This window comes from Aquarana catesbeiana, unplaced genomic scaffold, assembly GCF_042186555.1.
Source record: "Aquarana catesbeiana isolate 2022-GZ unplaced genomic scaffold, ASM4218655v1 unanchor225, whole genome shotgun sequence".
Classification (NCBI taxonomy): Eukaryota; Metazoa; Chordata; class Amphibia; order Anura; family Ranidae; genus Aquarana; species Aquarana catesbeiana.
The window spans coordinates 310,405-329,946 of record NW_027362652.1 but is presented as its reverse complement, the minus strand read 5'-3'; the positions used below and the strand labels follow the sequence as shown (position 1 = coordinate 329,946).

Below are 19,542 nucleotides of genomic sequence, written 5' to 3'. Positions count from 1 at the left end.
GCCGCAGTAAAATTGCGACGGCTGGTCGGCAAGCGGTTAATCACCGCTGTTTTTATTAATTTATTTTTTGCTAAATAAACAAAAAAAAAGACCGAAAATTTTGAAAGAAAAGCATGTTTTCTTAGTTTCTATTATAAAATTTTGAAAGAAAAGCATGTTTTCTTAGTTTCTATTATAAAATTTTGAAAGAAAAGCATGTTTTCTTAGTTTCTATTATAAAATTTTGAAAGAAAAGCATGTTTTCTTAGTTTCTATTATAAAATTTTGAAAGTAACTTTTCTTTATAAATTTGTGACAAAATTTATACGGCTACATTTCTTTGGTAAAAGTAACCCAAATCAGCGTATATTATTACTCTGTGTGTAAGTTGTAGAATCTACATATAGAATATGAAAATTTATCAATCCTGGAGTTCCCATCTAATTTCTTGAGGCCCAAAAATGCCAGGACAGTACAAATACACCCCCCCACCCCCACCCCATGACCACTTTTTGGAAAGTAGACAGCCCGAGGAATTTAGTAAGAGACATGGTTGTCATTTTTTTTTACCACAATTCTTTAGAAAATGAAGAAATTAATAAGTATTTTTTTCACAAAATTGTTATTTTAAACAAGTTGTTTCTTACACACAGCATAGGCATACTTGCAGTTCCACCCCAAAAATATATTCTGCTACTCCTCCCAGGTATAGGGATGCAACGTGTGAGAATTTTTCACAGCCTAGCCACATAGAGAGGCCCAAAATCCAAGAAGCACCTTTGGGCCTTCAAGGCACATAAATTACATGTAAAATTAGGCATCCAATTTCCTTACTACCTATCACATTTTTAAAGGCCCTGGAGCACAGGGACAGTGGAAACACCCACAAAATGTACCCCATTTTACAAAGCAAAAATACCACAAAGTAAATTTTATGAGGCATAATAAATCTTTTGAACATATTTTTTACCACAAGTTTTTTGGGGAAATGTGGAAAGAAAATGAAAAACTTACTTTTTACACAAAATTGTCAATTTATAAAATATTTCTAACACACAGCATGGGCATACCCAGAATTACACCCCAAAATACATTCTGTTTCTCCTCCAGAGTGTGAGGATACCACGTGTAAGACTTTGTTACAGCGTAGCTACATAGAGAGACCCAACATCAAAAAGAAGCACCTTCAGGCATTCTAGGTGCATAAATTACATATCTAATTTTTGGAGGCCCTGGGGCACCAGGACAATGGAAACACCCACAAAATGACCACATATTGGAAAGCAAATACCACAAAGTATTTTCTACGAGGCATAGTGAACATGTCATTTTTTGCCACAAGTTTTTGGAAAGTGTGGAAAAAAAATTACATTTTTTACAAAAAGTGGACAACTTATAAAGATATTTCTAACACACAGCATGGGCATAGTTAGAATTACACCCCAAAATACATTTTTCTAATCCTCCTGCGTATGGTCATATCACATGTGTGAGACTTTTACAGCCTAGCCACATAGGGAGGTAAAAAAATACAAGGAGTATCTTCAGGCGTTCTAGGGGCATAAACTACACATCTAAATTTCCTGACTACTTATCACATTTTTGAAAGCCCTGGAGCACCAGGATAGTGGAAACAACTACAAAATTATCATATTTTGGTGTGACAGGTAGACTGGCTGATCAGAGCACTGATGATGGCTGCACTGGTGTGACAGATAGACGGGCTGATCTTGGCACTGGTGTGACTGGTAGACTGGCTGATCGGAGCACTAATGGTAGCTGCAATGGCATCATAGTTGCCAACAGTCCCGATTTTCCTGGGACAATCCCGATTTTGGGACCCTCGTCCCGATTGGAGGCTGTCCCGAATCAGGATTTTCCATAAGGAAAAATCGGGAATGTTGTTTTTTTTGTTTTTGGAGCAGCTGGCTCCAGCAAAATAGTGACCGGCGCCGCCGCCCGATCTTCCCCCTAGTGACAGTGTTAAGGAAGTGGAGAGAGGAAGGGGGCTCGATCCGTGCAGCCAATGAAGTGGCTTCTTTAGGTGCATGGCCCCTCCCCTCTCCACTGAAGCAGAAGACACGGCGCCGCCGTCGCCCTGTCTTGCCGAAAGTTCCCCAGCCCCGTACTGCGCAAGCGCTGCGCCTGCGCAGTAGAGGGGGTCCTTACTTGCCGAGGGGAACTTTCTCGGCAGAACACCGGTCGCTCCCGCACTGAGCGGGGGGAGGGCTGCACTGAGCGGGGCTGCATTGAGGGGGGGTCTGCACTAATAGAGGGGGGGTCTGCACTGATGGAGGGGGGTCTGCACTGATGGAGGGGGGTCTGCACTGATGGAGGGGGGTCTGCACTGATGGAGGCTGTCTGCACTGATGGAGGCTGTCTGCACTGATGGAGGCTGTCTGCACTGATGGAGGCTGTCTGCACTGATGGAGGCGGTTTGCACTGATGGAGGCGGTCTGCACTGATGGAGGGGGTCTATACAGACTTTGCCGGGGGCACCTGATGCAAGGACAGACTCTGCCGGAGGCACCTGATGCAATGACAGACTCTGCCGGGGGCACCTGATGCAATGACCGACTCTGCCGGGGGCACCTGATGCAATGACCGACTCTGCCGGGGGCACCTGATGCAATGACCGACTCTGCCGGGGGCACCTGATGCAATGACCGACTCTGCCGGGGGCACCTGATGCAATGACCGACTCTGCCGGGGGCACCTGATGCAAGGACAGACTCTGCCGGGGGCACCTGATGCAAGGACAGACTCTGCCGGGGGCACCTGATGCAAGGACAGACTCTGCCGGGGGCACCTGATGCAAGGACAGACTCTGCCGGGGGCACCTGATGCAAGGACAGACTCTGCCGGGGGCACCTGATGCAAGGACAGACTCTGCCGGGGGCACCTGATGCAAGGACAGACTCTGCCGGGGGCACCTGATGCAAGGACAGACTCTGCCGGGGGCACCTGATGCAAGGACAGACTCTGCCGGGGGCACCTGATGCAAGGACAGACTCTGCCGGGGGCACCTGATGCAAGGACAGACTCTGCCGGGGGCACCTGATGCAAGGACAGACTCTGCTGGTGGCAGGTGACGTGGCTAGTGACACGCTCAGGGATCCCACTGATTCGGCATTATGGTGAGTTGAATGAATGATTTAATTTTATATTACAATGTAATAATAGAAATAATGCGCTTCAATCATCCTGACATCATAACAACCATGGTGCCGGCACTGAGCGGGGCTGCATTGAGGGGGGGTCTGCACTAATAGAGGGGGGGCTGCACTAATAGAGAGGGGGCTGCACTGATGGAGGCTGTCTGCACTGATGGAGGCTGTCTATACAGACTTTGCTAGGGGCACCTGATGCAAGGACAGACTCTGCCGGGGGCACCTGATGCAATGACAGACTCTGCCGGGGGCACCTGATGCAAGGACAGACTCTGCCGGGGGCACCTGATGCAAGGACAGACTCTGCCGGGGGCACCTGATGCAAGGACAGACTCTGCCGGGGGCACCTGATGCAAGGACAGACTCTGCCGGGGGCACCTGATGCAAGGACAGACTCTGCCGGGGGCACCTGATGCAAGGACAGACTCTGCCGGGGGCACCTGATGCAAGGACAGACTCTGCCGGGGGCACCTGATGCAAGGACAGACTCTGCCGGGGGCACCTGATGCAAGGACAGGCTCTGCCGGGGGCACCTGATGCAAGGACAGGCTCTGCCGGGGGCACCTGATGCAAGGACAGGCTCTGCCGGGGGCACCTGATGCAAGGACAGGCTCTGCCGGGGGCACCTGATGCAAGGACAGGCTCTGCCGGGGGCACCTGATGCAAGGACAGGCTCTGCCGGGGGCACCTGATGCAAGGACAGACTCTGCCGGGGGCACCTGATGCAAGGACAGACTCTGCCGGGGGCACCTGATGCAAGGACAGACTCTTCCGGGGGCACCTGATGCTAGGACAGACTCTGCCGGGGGCACCTGATGCAAGGACAGACTCTGCCGGGGGCACCTGATGCAAGGACAGACTCTGCCGGGGGCACCTGATGCAAGGACAGACTCTGCCGGGGGCACCTGATGCAAGGACAGACTCTGCCGGGGGCACCTGATGCAAGGACAGACTCTGCCGGGGGCACCTGATGCAAGGACAGACTCTGCCGGGGGCACCTGATGCAAGGACAGACTCTGCCGGGGGCACCTGATGCAAGGACAGACTCTGCCGGGGGCACCTGATGCAAGGACAGACTCTGCCGGGGGCACCTGATGCAAGGACAGACTCTGCCGGGGGCATCTGATGCAAGGACAGACTCTGCCGGGGGCACCTGATGCAAGGACAGACTCTGCTGGTGGCAGGTGACGTGGCTAGTGACACGCTCAGGGATCCCACTGATTCGGCATTATGGTGAGTTGAATGAATGATTTAATTTTATATTACAATGTAATAATAGAAATAATGTGCTTCAATCATCCTGACATCATAACAACCATGGTGCCGGGATGATTGAAGCGTTAACACCACTAGACTGGCTAATCAGGGCACTGATGCGATAGCTAGACTAGCTGATCTGGGCACCAATTAAGGCTGCACTGGTGTGACAGGTACACTGTTAATCACTGAACAAACAACTAACTATAAAATATCTATAATACCCCTGAATTAGTTCAATATCTGTTATATCACCTCACCTGTACATTCTAATGTCACAATCATCTGTAAAATAGAAGTATTTATGATGCAAGACCACAAAAATGGGTATTTTGTACTCACCATAAAATTATTTTCTATGCATTCACTAAAAGATACAGCCGGATCTGTAGATTGTGACCAATGGGTTTATGGGGTTTGACAAATCTGACAAAAAAACATCCAGCTGAGGAGATCACTCCCTTTGATCCAGATGTTGACAACTGAGATAGTCCACTTGCCAATTGTCCACTCCCAAAACGTGAAAGGTGGACAAGGCTGGAAAGTGAAGTTACAACAAATCAAGAATCCGAGCCACCTCCAATGCAGTTGCCAAGCTCTGTGTTCTGCCCTGGTGATTGATGTAGGCCACAGCCCTGGTGTTGTCCAATTGGACGCTGATTGGGTAACCCTTGAAAAAAAGAGTAATCCAATGGGAGAGGGAGAGATGGATTGTGCTGAGTTCCAAGATGTTGATGGAATGCCCGGTTTCCTCCTGGGTCTATTGACCCTAAACTGACAATTGACCCAACACTATCCTCCAGTTGAATAGGCTGGCAACCATGATGATGTTAGCCGACGTGTCCAAACCTTTTTAGATTAAATCATCAAAGGGGGAATCAAAAAGGTAAACCTTTTGAATACGGTCTATGCTTATGAGTCTCGAACAGGACCATGGAGTCCTCTGACATGGAAGGCGATTCCTCTACCTTCAAATTCTCCCGAACAGCCTTATTAAAAGCCAAAACCAGTTTTCTTCTCACATGCCAAATTGGAAAATCTTCCTCGCTGTCAGGAGGAGGTGTTGAGGCTTCCACAGAGGTCTATGGACCCATGGGAGAAGCGTGTTCATCTTCTGAGGCTTTGGATGCAGATGGCAATTATTAAGGAGTTTTGCAATAAGGCTCTCTCCATTTGGGAAACAAAACCCCCCATGGCTGCCAAGAAATTATCAAAAGTTAAGGGGGGCCCCCCGAAGCCCTGAAACTACCTGGCCCATGTCCTGAGTTGAAACAGGTGCTTCCCGGACTGGGGATTTTGGCAGGTGATGCAGAAAGAGTCCAGGTAGGAAGCAGCCCAAGACACCCAGCAACAGGCACAGAAGGGGTGTCTTCAAGTACAAGGCATCCCTCGACCCATCCACCATGACTATAAGGAGGTGAATGTGTGCAGACGGGAAGTGACCCCCAACAGGAACTACTCACTCCACCAGGCACACACCTACATAAAACAGCAGAGGTACCTGTAGCAAAGAGGACCTAGCTGTTTTCTTGCACAAGAAGAAGGACCGCCCTTCCGGGATGCAGGAGACACAAACCAGGATGTGACTCCCCAACAGGAACTACTCGCTCCACCAAGAGCACACCCACTGGAAAACAGCAGAGGTACCTATAGCAAAGAGGATCTGGCTGTGTTCACGCTCAAGAAGGACCACCCCTCAGGATCCAGAAGACACCACTAACAGCCAAAAAACTCCACTAGGGCAGGTGCATACAGTAAAAATGGAGGCAGTGGGGCCACTACAACCCACCCACAGCTGCTAGTAAACGTGTACATTTCCCTGTTTGTTCCAGCTGTGGCTCCCAGACACCGCTTTGTGACGCGTTTGCCTGTTATCTGCGCTCAGCCACTGGCACAGCAAGACTCAGGAAATCCCAGACCTGAAGTACTTTGTCAAACAGCCACATCACTGCCCCCATATGCCTCTTGGTTCTGCCCAGGGGGAGGGGGCTGTGATAGTGACAGAGGATGTGAACTGAAGGTCACAGGCAAGAGAAGGCCCACAGCAATCGGATGCACCCACCCGAAGGAAACTACTCAGACAGCAGCAAGCCATGCACTACCAGTCAATTCCCAAGGAAGGACGAGGCGAAGTGTCTCCAGAGCTTTGCAAATGCCTCCAGTGTGAAACTGGGGATTGCTGGCCCAACTGTGGTGCCACAATGGAATGACCAGAACTGATCACAAAGGAACAGAACCATCTAGGACACTCCACCATAGTGGAGTCATTGCAGCCGAGCCAGCCTGTGCAGGCAACTGCATACTCTCGCAAGTAATGCTGGGGAGCTTACCAGGATCTATACATCTCTCCTGTTGCCTGGCACTGTGGTTGATAAAAGACAAAAATCCATTAAGAGGAACAAAAAGAAATAAAAAGAAAAAAAGAGCAGACAAAAATCTCTAGGTCCTACCCCCTGAGCACTACGCAAAAAAACAAAAAGGAGCTTGTATGTTGGAGATGGAGGCCCCTCTAGAGTGTGTGGTTTTTTCCCTACTCCTACTGGTGGCATAATATACCCATAGGTCACAATCTACAGATCTGGCTATGTCCTTCAAGGAACAGAAAAGAATCATCTTGTAGAGTCTGCACATCATCTCCACATGTCAGAGTGTTTAATCACTTTATGTTACAGACCCTCAACTCCACCTACCTGATGATGGTGAGGGATGGTGTGATCTTCCTGTGTGAAATCCTGGGAATACAGAGGACGGGGACATCTCTCTGGTGGGTTCCCATTACTGGATCCATCTGTAGGAAACACACACACTGACTGAATACATTGTTTCTATGTGTTTATCAGATGATGGGGGATCTAGGTGGACCCTCCGTACTGCGCTCTCCTTTACAATAAAGTCTCCTCTTACCCGGTGATGTGAGGGGCGGCTGATTGTCCATCATGACGTCCTTGTAGAGATCCTTGGGTGTTTCTACAAACTCTTCCATCACTCCATACTCCTCATCCTCGTCTTTATACTCTTCTTTAACAACAATATTATAATCCCCGAGGTCTCCACTCTGAATATATTATAAACATTCATTGTAACAAACATGCTGTGTATAAATTATAACTACCAATAATTTTTGATCATTTACCTGTTCATGGTGAGGGATGGTGTGATCTTCCTGTGTGGAATCCCAGGAATACAGAGGACGGGGACATCTCTTTGGTGGGTTCCCATTACTGGATCCATCTGTAGGAAACACACACACTGACTGAATACATTATTTCTATGTGTTTATCAGATGATGGGGGATCTAGGTGGACCCTCCGTACTGCTCTCTCCTTTACAATAAAGTCTCCTCTTACCCGGTGATGTGAGGGGCGGCTGATTGTCCATCATGATGTCCTTGTAGAGATCCTCGTGTCCTTCTAAATACTCCCACTCCTCCATGGAGAAATAGACAGTGACATCCTGACACCTTATAGGAACCTGACACACACAATGATACAGTCACCATCCAGACACATCCCTTGTCTGTTACTGGATAATGTCCCAGAATTCCCAGCACCGCTCACCTCTCCTGTCAGCAGCTCCATCATCTTCTTGGTGACTTCTAGAATCTTCTGCATGTTGTGTCTCTTGGGTTTTAGAGAGTCACATGGAGGCACTGTGATGGTCATATGATCACCTGACTTCAGAAGAGGAAATCTCTGTATTGGAAAACCAATAGGAATATCATGTTAGAATCCCAGAATCCTCCTCACCTCTCCGGTCAGGTCTGTGTTTTATTAATAGAGATAAGAGTGATGTCATGTGACCTCCCAGAATCCTCCTCACCTCTCCGGTCAGGTCTGTGTTTTATTAATAGAGATAAGAGTGATGTCATGTGACCTCCCAGAATCCTCCTCACCTCTCTGGTCAGGTCTGTGTTTTATTAATAGAGATAAGAGTGATGTCATGTGACCTCCCAGAATCCTCCTCACCTCTCCAGTCAGCAGGTAGATGATCTCCAGGGTGAGATTTAGTATCTTCTCAGTCACGTTATTCCGGTCCTCCTCCATCTTCATTGATGTGGTCTATCTGGGTCTCTCTGTAGACAGATAGCAGAAAATGATCTGAGTGGGATTGGTTGTACAATATTAGATTGGGGATATAAGGAGACGGGCTGCCCCCAGTGGTAAATGTAGATTGGGTTACTTTAAATGACAGGTTTGGGGGATTGACTTTAAAGCTGTACAGGGAGCAGCATGTATTTCAGGGACGGCATCCGCAGCAGTATACTTAGTGAGTACTGGAGTCAGGTGTGTCTGTATTAAGAACCAACAGACCTAAATGCAGAGTCAGAAGCTGAAGGCTTACAGGGTATTTCCCCAAACCCAGAGGGCAGCCACAGTGTCAGTGTGTTGGATATGGTGATAGTGAATGTACGGGGTACAGGGAGAGCTCGTTCAATAGGGACTCCATAAGGTTCTCCTACAGGTGCCGGTACTGTATATTGCTACTTGTTGGTTCTGGTGTATCTATAGGACCAGGGTCTGCATAAAAGGAGTATAAAGCATAAAGGGGTATAACGATACACTACTACAAAAGAGTCAACTCAGCAAGACAAGAAGAAGAGAGTAGTTGTTATGTGTTACCAAGTGAAGGAACAAGCTACAAGCAATCAGTCATGAGGCGTGGTACAGGTCCTCCGGTAGCAAAGGAGTCATTGTCTGGTTCCCTCTCTAGCGGTCAGTTTCCAGTAGCAACAGAAACCGAACCCACGTTACAGAGATCTATGGTCTGGTCACATATGTACGGGAAGTGAAGGAGTTGATAATGAACACGCATGAAGTCTGCGCTATGTGCACGACAGGTAACAGAGGTACACTGGACTGGCTCAGCACATCCCTCTTAATGCAACATCTAAGTTACAGTGTGTAGTGACATGGGACAACACTTTTTAACCACTTGCCGACCGCCGCACACAGATGTACGGCGGCAGAATGGCACAGGCAGGCAAATGGGCGTACAGGTACGTCCCTTTAAATTTGCTGCCTTTCGGGCACACGAGTGCCGCACGCCGCTGGAGCGTGCCCGCGGGTCCCAGGAACTCGATGTTTGCTGGCGGCCCGCAATTGCGGTGTGGAGTGGAAGAGCGGGGAGATGTAAACAAGGCATTGCCCGTTCTGCCTAGTGACATGACAGAGACCACTGCTCCCTGTCAACGAGAGCAGTGATCGCTGTCATGTCCTAGGTAGCCCCTCCCCCCCACAGTTAGAATCACTCCCTAGGACACACTTAACCCCTTGATAGTGTTTAACCCCTTCCCTGCCAGTGTCATTTACAGAGTAATCAGTGCTTTTTTATAGCACTGATCGCTGTATAAAAGACAATGGTCCCAAAATAGTGTCAAAAGTGTCCGATGTGTCCGCCATAATGTCGCCATAATGTCGAAGTCATGATAAAAATCTCAGATCGCCGCCATTACTAACAAAATAAAAAATTAATAATAAAAATGCCATAAAACTATCCCCTATTTTGTAGACGCTATAACTTTTGCGCAAACCATTTAATATACACTTATTGTGATTTTTTTTACCAAAAATATGTAGAAGAATACATATCGGCCTAAACTGAGGAAAAAATTTTTGGGGGATATTTATTAAAGCAAAAAGTTAAAAAATATTGCTTTTTTTTCAAAATTGACGCTCTTTTTTGGTTAACAGCGCAAAAAATAAAACCACAGAGGTGATCAAATACCACCAAAAGAAAGCTCTATTTGTGGGGAAAAACAAGACATCAATTTTGTTTGGGTACAATGTCGCACGACCGCGCAATTGTCATCTAAAGAGATGCAGTGCTGAATCGCAAAAAATGCTCTGGACAGGAAGGGGGTAAAATCTTCCGAGGGCTGAAGTGGTTAAAGGAACTCTGTACTTTAATTCCTGCACACAGTGAAAGAGGAGCTCCACCCAAAAGGGGAAGCTCTGCTTATCTGCCTCCTTCCCCTCTTCCACTGCCACATTAGGCACCTTTCGGGGGGAGCGGGTACCTGGTTTTGATAGGTACCTGCTCCCTCTTCTGGCTGATCTCGCTGCAGCAAAGTCACCCGGAAGTTCGGCCGCCCTCCTCCTTCCCCCGGGCCATTCATAAAGTGCAGCGCACTTCACGCATATGCAGTAGGGAACCGGCTGCGAAGCCGCAAGGCTTCACTTCCGGTTTCCCCTACAAGAAATGTCGGCAGCAGCACCTGAGAGCTGATAAAAAAAAAAAAAAAAACAGCTGGGGTGAAGACACCACTGGATTAGTGGACAGGTAAAGTGGCTTAATATTAAAAAGGAACAGCAGTCTGCTCACATAATTTGTAATAAAAACATATTTGCCATTCTGAAGCTTCCCTCCAACCACTTTGCATATTATTGTATATATACTGTGATTCTGTATTTGCCAAATATGCTGTAGAAATCTCCCTCCACTGAGTCTGGCTGTAGCCATTTTAACTGTGGGCAGCTCAGGCTGCTGCCTGTTCACTTCCTGGATTTACACAGAGCACGCCTCCAGCTCTGCAGCTCTCATTGGCCCTCTTGTGACTCATCCCCCTTCCTTTCCTGGCAAACTCTCATAAGAGTGAGAGAGAGCTGTGCACCATGTCATAAGCCTAGGCGAATGACCAGACAAGAAACAGGAAGTGGGCTGTATAAGGGATTTACTGGCACAAAAAAAAAAAATGTTACTATTCAAAGTTAAAACAACAACAAGTGCAGAAGATTTATTAGATGGAAAGATGAAACAAAAATGACTGAAGGTCCGCTTTAAAAGTCAGCGGTAAGGATGAGCTCCGACGTGTTCACACAGCCCACGTGCAGAGCCCGCCAGGAAGTTGGCACTGCGCTGCGCTAATCACAGGCAGTGAGTAAGGATGAGCTCTGGCGTGTTCGCACACTCCACTTGCAGAGCCCGCCAGGAAGTCGGCACTGCGCCAATCACAGGGAGTAAGGAAGAGCTCCGGCGTGTTCGCACAGCCCACGTGCAGAGCCCGCCAGGAAGTCGCTAATCACAGGCAGTGAGACATTTTCCCGATGCGCGGCTGCAGAGATCCAGAAATGTCTCACCGCCTGTGATTAGCGCAGCGCCGACTTCCTGGCGGGCTCTGCATGTGGAGTGTGCGAACACGCCGGAGCTCATCCTTAGCAGTGAGACATTTCCCGATCTCTGCAGCCGCGCATCGGGTAAAATGTCTCACTGCTTGTGATTAGCGCAGCGCTGTGCCGACTTCCTGGCGGGCTCTGCACGTGGGCTGTGCGAACACACCGGAGCTCATCCTTGGTCAGCAGCTACAGTATTTGCATTATTTTTTTTCTGAAGGAGTCTGGAGCTCCGCTTGATGGATCATCTCTAAGTTGGGGGAACTGCCTTAATGTTAGATTCTTCACATTGACTGCAGTCTTCCTTCGCCTGGTCCCAGGCAGTGATAAGCGAATTGTATAGAGTTGCCACCTCATCCCTTTAAACCCCAACACATATTAATTACACGGGTTCTGTGGCTGATTAACCCTTTCATGACTAAGCCTATTTTTGAAATTTGGTGTTTACAAGTTAAAATCCGTATTTTTTGCTAGAAAATTACTTAGAGTTCCCAAACATTATATATATTTTTTTAGCAGAGAATCTAGAGAATAAAATGGAGATTGTTGCAATATTTTTTATCACACGGTATTTGTGCAGCGGTGTTTTAAACGCAAATTTTTGGAAAAGGGACACTTCCATGAATTTTAAAAAATCCAAACAGTAAAGTTACCCCAATTTGTTTGTATAATGTGAAAGATGATGTTACGCCGAGTAAATAGATACCAAACATGTCACCCTTTATAATTGCACGCACTCGTGGAATGGCGACAAACTACGGTACCTATGAATTTCCATAGGCGACGCTTTAAAATTTTTTTACGGTTACCAGGTTTGAGTTACAGAGGAGGCCTAGTGCTAGAATTATTGCTCTCGCTCTGACGATCGCGGCGATACCTCACATGTGTGATTTGAACACCGTTTACATATGCGGGCGCTACTTCCGTATGCGTTTTCTTTGCTGCGGGGACAGGGGCACTTTAAAAAAAAAAATTATTTTTAATGTAAACATCCCTTGTGACAGTAATAGGTGGTGACAGGTACTCTTTACGGAGGGATCGGGGGTCTAAAAGACTCCCGATCCCTCCTCTGCACTTCAAAGTATTCAGATCGCCGAAAACGGCGATTCTGAATACTGTGTACTTTTTTTAAATTCGGCGCCATTGGCAGCCGAGTAAACGGGAAGTGACGTCATGACGTCGCTTCCGCATTTACAATGAGAAGGCTGGAACGAAGCCACCCACAGCTTCGTTCCAGCCCGCCCACAGCCGCCGGAGGCAGCCGATTGGACACCGGGCCTCCCGATCGCACGGGAGGCCCGGTAACAGCGGCGGGATGTCCCCTCCAGCTCCTCCGGTATAACAACCGAGCGGCTTTTAGCCGCATCGGTTGTTATACTCGGGTAGCCGATCGCCCGCTCGAAACAATGGTACCGGGATGATGCCTGCAGCTGCGGGCATCATCCCGGTATAACCCCGGAAAGCCGAGTACGCACATCTACGTACGGTCGGCGGGAAGGGGTTAAGGTGGTAATTGAACTGACGTGTTGCCTTATCTGCATTAAATCAGCCTCAGAACCTGTGTAATTCATATGTGTTCGGGTTTAAAGGGATGAGGTGGCAACACTAGAAAGGTCCCCCCCCCCCCATGTAGGGCGAAGATGACCCCACCCACAGGCTCCCATTGTCTTCATTGGGGTTCAGATTCGGCACCTGAACTTTAGTTCTGTTCTGTGGACCCGTCTCACACCGAACCCAGGAATGTTCATCTCATCTCCAGTGAGAAGGTGACACATCTCTAACATGAAGAGAATGTTTCAGCACCCCCAAGTGGGGAAATGTTTTGCCCCTGAAGGGGTTAATCTAGGTGTCCACACTATATATGTGTGTATCATCATCTGCTGGAGATAAAAGACATCACAGTGACTATGGAGGAAGAGGACGGACATGACGGGGGGTTACTGGGTGTAAATAGAAAATAAGATCTTATTACCTCCTCTGCTGCCACTTCCAGCAATGTCTTCTCTCTACTTCCTCCCAATTCACCTCTCACCCGGAACTTCCTCTCTTTATGTGACATCACTTCCTGTCTTTACCTGACATCACTTCCTGTCTGTTTTCGATTGGGACTTTTTCTCTCGGTATGTGAGATCACCATCTTGTGGAACTGCAGCCCCGAAAAAAGGTTTTCATAGTGTAAACACAACCTCGTCTTTGTTCCTAAAGCCTCTTACACACGATTATGTTTTCGGACGAACGGTCGTTTGTTTTTTGGGGGTTTTTTTTGTTGCATGCTAGTCTCATGTTGAAAGTGAATACTCACCATACGAAAATTCTCGTACGACAAAATTCAACTTCAGAAGTGACGTAATGTGTTGATTAGTTTTGCATGTGTTCTTTAGTTTCTGAGCATGCGCATCATGAGCTCCCAACTGTCCCCGATTTGGAGGGACTGTCCCTGATTTGGAGCAATGTCCCTCTGTCCCTCACTCCTCCTCATTTGTCCCTCATTTTGGTCTGATCTATAAAGTTGTATATATAATGCACTTTTTTTTATATATATTAGTATTCCGCGCTCAGGACAGACACCAATACGAACTGCAGCCCCCCCCAGAAAAGGAAAACACCTAGGTGAAGTCCAAATGCTATAAACTATAATGCCCCATACACACGGTTGGATTTTCCGATGGAAAATGTCCGATCGGAGCGTGTTGTCGGAAATTCCGACCGTGTGTGGGCTCCATCGGACATTTTCCATCGGATTTTCCGACACACAAAGTTGGAGAGCAGGAGATAAAATTTATCGGCAACAAAATCCGTTGTCGGAAATTCCGATCGTGTGTACACAAATCCGACGGAAAAAGTGCCACGCATGCTCAGAATAAATAAAGAGATGAAAGCTATTGGCCACTGCCCCGTTTATAGTCCCGACGTACGTGTTTTACATCACCGCGTTCAGAACGATCGGATTTTCCGACAACTTTGTGTGACCGTGTGTATGCAAGACAAGTTTGAGCCAACATCCGTCGGAAAAAATCCATGGATTTTGTTGTCGGAATGTCCGAACAAAGTCCGACCGTGTGTACGCCCTATTAGAAATAGGGGATTGGCGCTGTTCACTGTTAAAATAATAATAAAAAACTCTCACCACAAGGGAAAAGCTGCGCTACAAATCTGAGTGAATAAATTAATGAAAAAACGGTGAAAAAGTATACTTCAATACGTATAATCCCATAAAATGGTATATATATATATATATATATATATATATATATATATATATATCCACGAATATGACTAAGGATACCAATAAACATACGAACTGCTTGAAGTGAAAAATAAAAATAAAAAATAATAAAAATATATACAGAAAATGGAAATGAAAAATAAATAAAATATACAAAGGTAATAAAAAATCTAAAAAATAAAAGATGTATATATATTAAAAAAAGTGCCCTGAAAAACAATCAGTGATAAACAATCCAAATGGTGTTGTACCAATTATGTATTTTGAAATCTAAATGGTGATCATGTAAAAAGTGAAATAAAAAAGTATTTTTGTGCATATAAAATCTGAAATTGTGATCACATACCAAGTTGAGCAATGGTAAAAAAATGTATATATATAAAAATAAAAATATTAAAAATACTAAAACACAGCAATGATAGTCCGTGCATACAAAATTAAAAAAAAAGTGTCCGTGCATACAAAAATTACCAAAGTATCAAAAATGTGATGCATATATCAAAAAATGTCCTGTGTATATAAAAAATCCTTGTGCAGAAATCTGATGTGTCTCCAAATGGTTCCGGATGTATCTGTTGAGATTGGTGTGAACCGTCCTATATGGAGCCCCCACTAGTGTCCCCACTCACCGGAACGCCCAACCCCTGCAGGGGTAATAGGCATGTAGACGTAAATCCGATGGTCCAAGCGACCGATGTCCCCTTCACCGACTTCTTTCCACTTGTGTCACCAGTGTAATCTTAATGGCATCCACCGGGATAAAATTCCATATACAGGGAGAAGAAAAAAGCCTCATAGCATAAATCCAAAGATTACTTTATTTGGCTTTTCAAGCTTACATTAAAAAAATTATGAACAAAAAAACTAGCAGCTCTCTGCCGGCTGGCTCCACGCCAGAAGCCGCAGACAGTGAAGTGGTAGCGGCGTGCATTCCACGGCCCGTCTACCAAAAACCGGAAGTAAACAGCATAAACAGAAGATAGAGCGACGTATGCGTACCAAGTGGCCACCCTTACGCGTTTCGTCATCAAGATGTCATTTTTCATTTCTATTTTCTGTATATATTTTTATTATTTTTTATTTTTATTTTTCACTTCAAGCAGTTCATATGTTTATTGGTATCCTTAGTCATATTCGTGGATATATATATACCATTTTATGGGATTATACGTATTGAAGTATACTTTTTCACCGTTTTTTCATTAATTTATTCACTCAGATTTGTAGCGCAGCTTTTCCCTTGTGGTGAGAGTTTTTTAAAATGCACTTTTTATCTTTCAAAAAGTGTTTCCCAGCGCTAAACCTTTCATCTGATTTCTAAATTGCTGCATTTGTAAATTCCAAAAGCCAATATAAAGAAATAGTAGTGGTAAAAAAAAAGCACTTGTGGGTTTAACCAATCTTGTTTTTTTGCACAATTTTCCTTTAAGGGGGTGTGGTAAGGGGTGTGTCCTATACCTGCATACTTTTGCTGATAGGTGTCCCTCATTCCCATCTCAAAAAGTTATGATGCGTAGTCTTGCTCTTACGATTTTTTTCCAACGAAAAACTAATGAAGACTAAAATTGGACGTTGTGTTCACATCCACCAAAAATGTTATAGCCTGCACATGTCTTTAACATGTTATTGTCACATGTTGTCACATGTTATTTGTCTGCATCTGCACAAAAATCTGTCTTTTGTCGTATGGAAAATCTGAATCAGCTGTCGAAAGCACCGTACTATTGATCCAAAAATTGGCAGATTGTTCTATGGACGAAATTTTACTTCCGATTTTCGTATCTTGTGTACGGGGCTTTAGTGTCCTGGATGCAGCAAGATAGATTTTGGCTATTGCTTTATCATGTCCTTTGTCATACAGATTCCAATTATACCAGACTGTGGGGAGCAGTGATCTCCTTTCTGATAGTGAAAGTAGAACTCCGACATCAACAGAAAGGCAGCGGTAGTGTGTGACGATCTAGTGCCAGTCTCGAAACCAGGATACCTGCCAGCCAGAGAGGCTGACATGCATTGCGACTCACATCCAGTGAAGGGGAGAAAGGACTTCATGGCCTGTAGGGTTGGAGACTTGAGCCATCAGCAAGTCCTCATCAACCGTCCCAAGTGAATCTGGTTGTCCAGGGAAGAGGGAGACTTGTCCAATGCCGTACACCATAAGACTCAGAGCCTGCAGGGAGGACTGGTTGTGGGACAAGAGTAGTTGAACCGCAGTCCAAAGCTTTCAGAGCTTGTATGTCCGGAAAAACACTGTGGCTTGCTTTGAATTCCAGCCTCTTGGTCAGGGCAGACTTCTTGAGGTTCAAGACCCTTCCGAAGTCCTAGAGGGAGTGCATTGTGATCTCCACGTCGTCCTTCAGTGAAGCCTGGGAGTCTGCCCACAGGAGCAAGCTGTCCAGATAACCTGTGACGGCAATTCCCCATTTACTCAGCAATGCCAGGACTGGGGCCAGCACCTTGGAGAATAGCTGGGAGGCTCGAGGCCAACCCCAAAAAATTATAATTTGTGCCCCCCCACTGCAAAGAGAAGAAGCCAATGATGTCCCTCGTGGTTAGAAAAGTGCAGGTATGCATCCTTGATGTCTATGGATGCCAGAAAATCCCCTTGATTTAGAGAAACTACCACTGAGCAGATGAATTATATCTTGAACTTCTGTACCTGCATGAAGCAATTCAAGGTTATAGAGGTCCAAAATCGGCCAACTCCGTCCTTTTGTGGAACCGTAAACAGATTGGAGTAAAAACCCCTAGAACCATTCCAGCTCGGGCACGGGGACTATCACTCTCTGGTGCAGCAGATCCTGCACAGGGCCCAAAGGTGCGCTGGTGGAAGGTGAAGATTGAAGGGAAATAATTTCTCTGGTGGAGAAGAAATTCTATCCTCTAGCCCAATGTTTGTCAACTCCAGTCCTCAAGGCGCCCCAACAAGTCATGTTTTCAGGATTTCCCTCAGATTAAACAGCTGTGGTAATTACTAAGGCAGTGAAACTGATCAAATAGCTTGTGCAGAGTAATGCAAAGCCTGAAAACATGACCTGTTGGGGCGCCTTGAGGACTGGAGTTGAGAAACACTGCTCTAGCCAAGCACAACCAGTTCATGGACCCACTTGCCTGGAATAATCGCCATGGGCCTGAGAAGCAGCGGCAATGCCCCCCCATTGTCAGGGAATTCCTGTGAGACAACTGTTGTGCATGCATGCACAAGTAATTGCCCATAGAATAGTTAACTGGCTTGTGCAGGCGTACAGGAATGCATGCACAAGCGCATCCGTAGTGTCCATTGGCGCCAGACGGACTATTTAAGGATGATATTACTCTTGCTTAAGAGCTGACTGTTTTTTTCAGCTGTTCCCTGTGTCCTGCTTGTATCCTGTGTTTTTTCTTGTTGCTGTCTTGACATCAGATCCTGACCCAGTCTCTGCTTCTAACTACATCCTTGTCTACGATTCTGTACTTTGCTGCTCGCTCGCTGCTGACCTCAGCAAACTATGTGACCACGCTTTTGTCTCAGATTCTGGCTTTACGTCAAGTGCCTGCCTATCTACACCAGCTTTTTTCACCACAGTGTGTTCCTGTCTCAAGACTAGAAGTAGAGCTCTGACAAGCCACGTGCCCAGGACCTGCAGCACATGGGGAGTGACCCTTTAACCTCAGTTGGACCACTGTGAGCTGCTACTGCTCCTGAACCAAAGTTCTGCCAACCATTCTGGGATCGCATCTCTGGCTGCAAATTTTCCCATCAACACCTGCCGCCACTTGTGTTCCTCCTGTCCCTCAGTACCCTCTGTTTCACCTTCCATGGGGCCTGGGCTGGGGATACAAGAGAGGCCAGCCTTGTCATTTTAGTCTCCTATTAGGTGCGTGACTTCCATCCTGGATCCAGCAGTCTGCAGGATCCCTAAAGGAGGGATACTCTTCCACCAGTATCATGTCTGCTTTATTCAGCCTCAAAACAGGGATATCTATCACAAGAGGTGAGGTCCACTTCAGAAGAGCCTCATCAAAGTGGTGGCGTACCGCAAAGTTCTTAGGAACCACAAAGGGATGCTTTGGCCATTCCTAATCTTTGCAACTAAACTTATCAAAGTATGCGGGTAAGGAAAGGCTAGCTGGCTTGTGTGTGCCAAAGGGGACAGGTAGAGTTCTCAATTTTAAGTGTCGCTCGCATTGAAGTAATCAGTGCTGTCACCAGCCCTTTCTTCTGTGTGATTACAGAGGCAGAGGACGGGACCTCGCTATCCAAAAAATCAGGGGAGGCAACTTCAGGGCTCGCAAAAAACAGAGAGACCGCGACCAGGGCCGTCTTTAACATGGGGCAAATGGGGTAGTTGCCCTGAGCCTTGTCATTGTTGTGGGGCCCAAAGCAACTGCTCCCTGAGCCTGAAAATTGTTTTCCCGGTTTAGCCGAGCAGCCGATTTCAAGGGTGGATGGACCATTTGAACACTGTTAGCGGCCAGTAGGGGGCCCCGTAAGAGCCCTTGATTTCTTTATTGAGTTGTCGTGCCATCCAGCGGAATAATAGAGAGCCAACTGCGTCCTTCTCACCTGCCTCACCACACTATCAGCCGAGACTTGCTCCCATGGTGTCCGCCTGCGAGCATTAAACTGGCTGTAAACCACTCTGTGTCCATTACACCTTATTATACCCTGCATACACCCATGACACCCCAACATACTCTGCCATCACCCCTCACCACAGATCCCACCTTACTAAACCCTGCATACACCAGTCAAAAAAGCTCTCTTGCACCTCTAACCACCCATCACACTCCACTTTTCCAGCTTACACCCATCACATCC

At 46.7% G+C, this 19,542-nt stretch overlaps 2 protein-coding genes across 2 annotated transcripts in view; both read right to left on the bottom strand.

The window, feature by feature from the left end:
• LOC141121570 (uncharacterized) overlaps nt 1-19,542 on the bottom strand; it is a 277,798-nt gene that overhangs the window by 46,891 nt on the left and 211,365 nt on the right. The window lies entirely within an intron of this gene.
• LOC141121540 (uncharacterized) overlaps nt 1-19,542 on the bottom strand; it is a 59,963-nt gene that overhangs the window by 5,601 nt on the left and 34,820 nt on the right. The window contains exons 13-18 of the mRNA XM_073611161.1: nt 8,372-8,464; nt 7,964-8,098; nt 7,754-7,877; nt 7,540-7,637; nt 7,311-7,461; nt 7,097-7,194 (exon numbers count right to left, since the gene is read on the bottom strand). Of these exons, the coding sequence (XP_073467262.1) occupies nt 7,097-7,194; nt 7,311-7,461; nt 7,540-7,637; nt 7,754-7,877; nt 7,964-8,098; nt 8,372-8,464 (699 nt within the window). The remainder of the gene's footprint in view (nt 1-7,096; nt 7,195-7,310; nt 7,462-7,539; nt 7,638-7,753; nt 7,878-7,963; nt 8,099-8,371; nt 8,465-19,542) is intronic.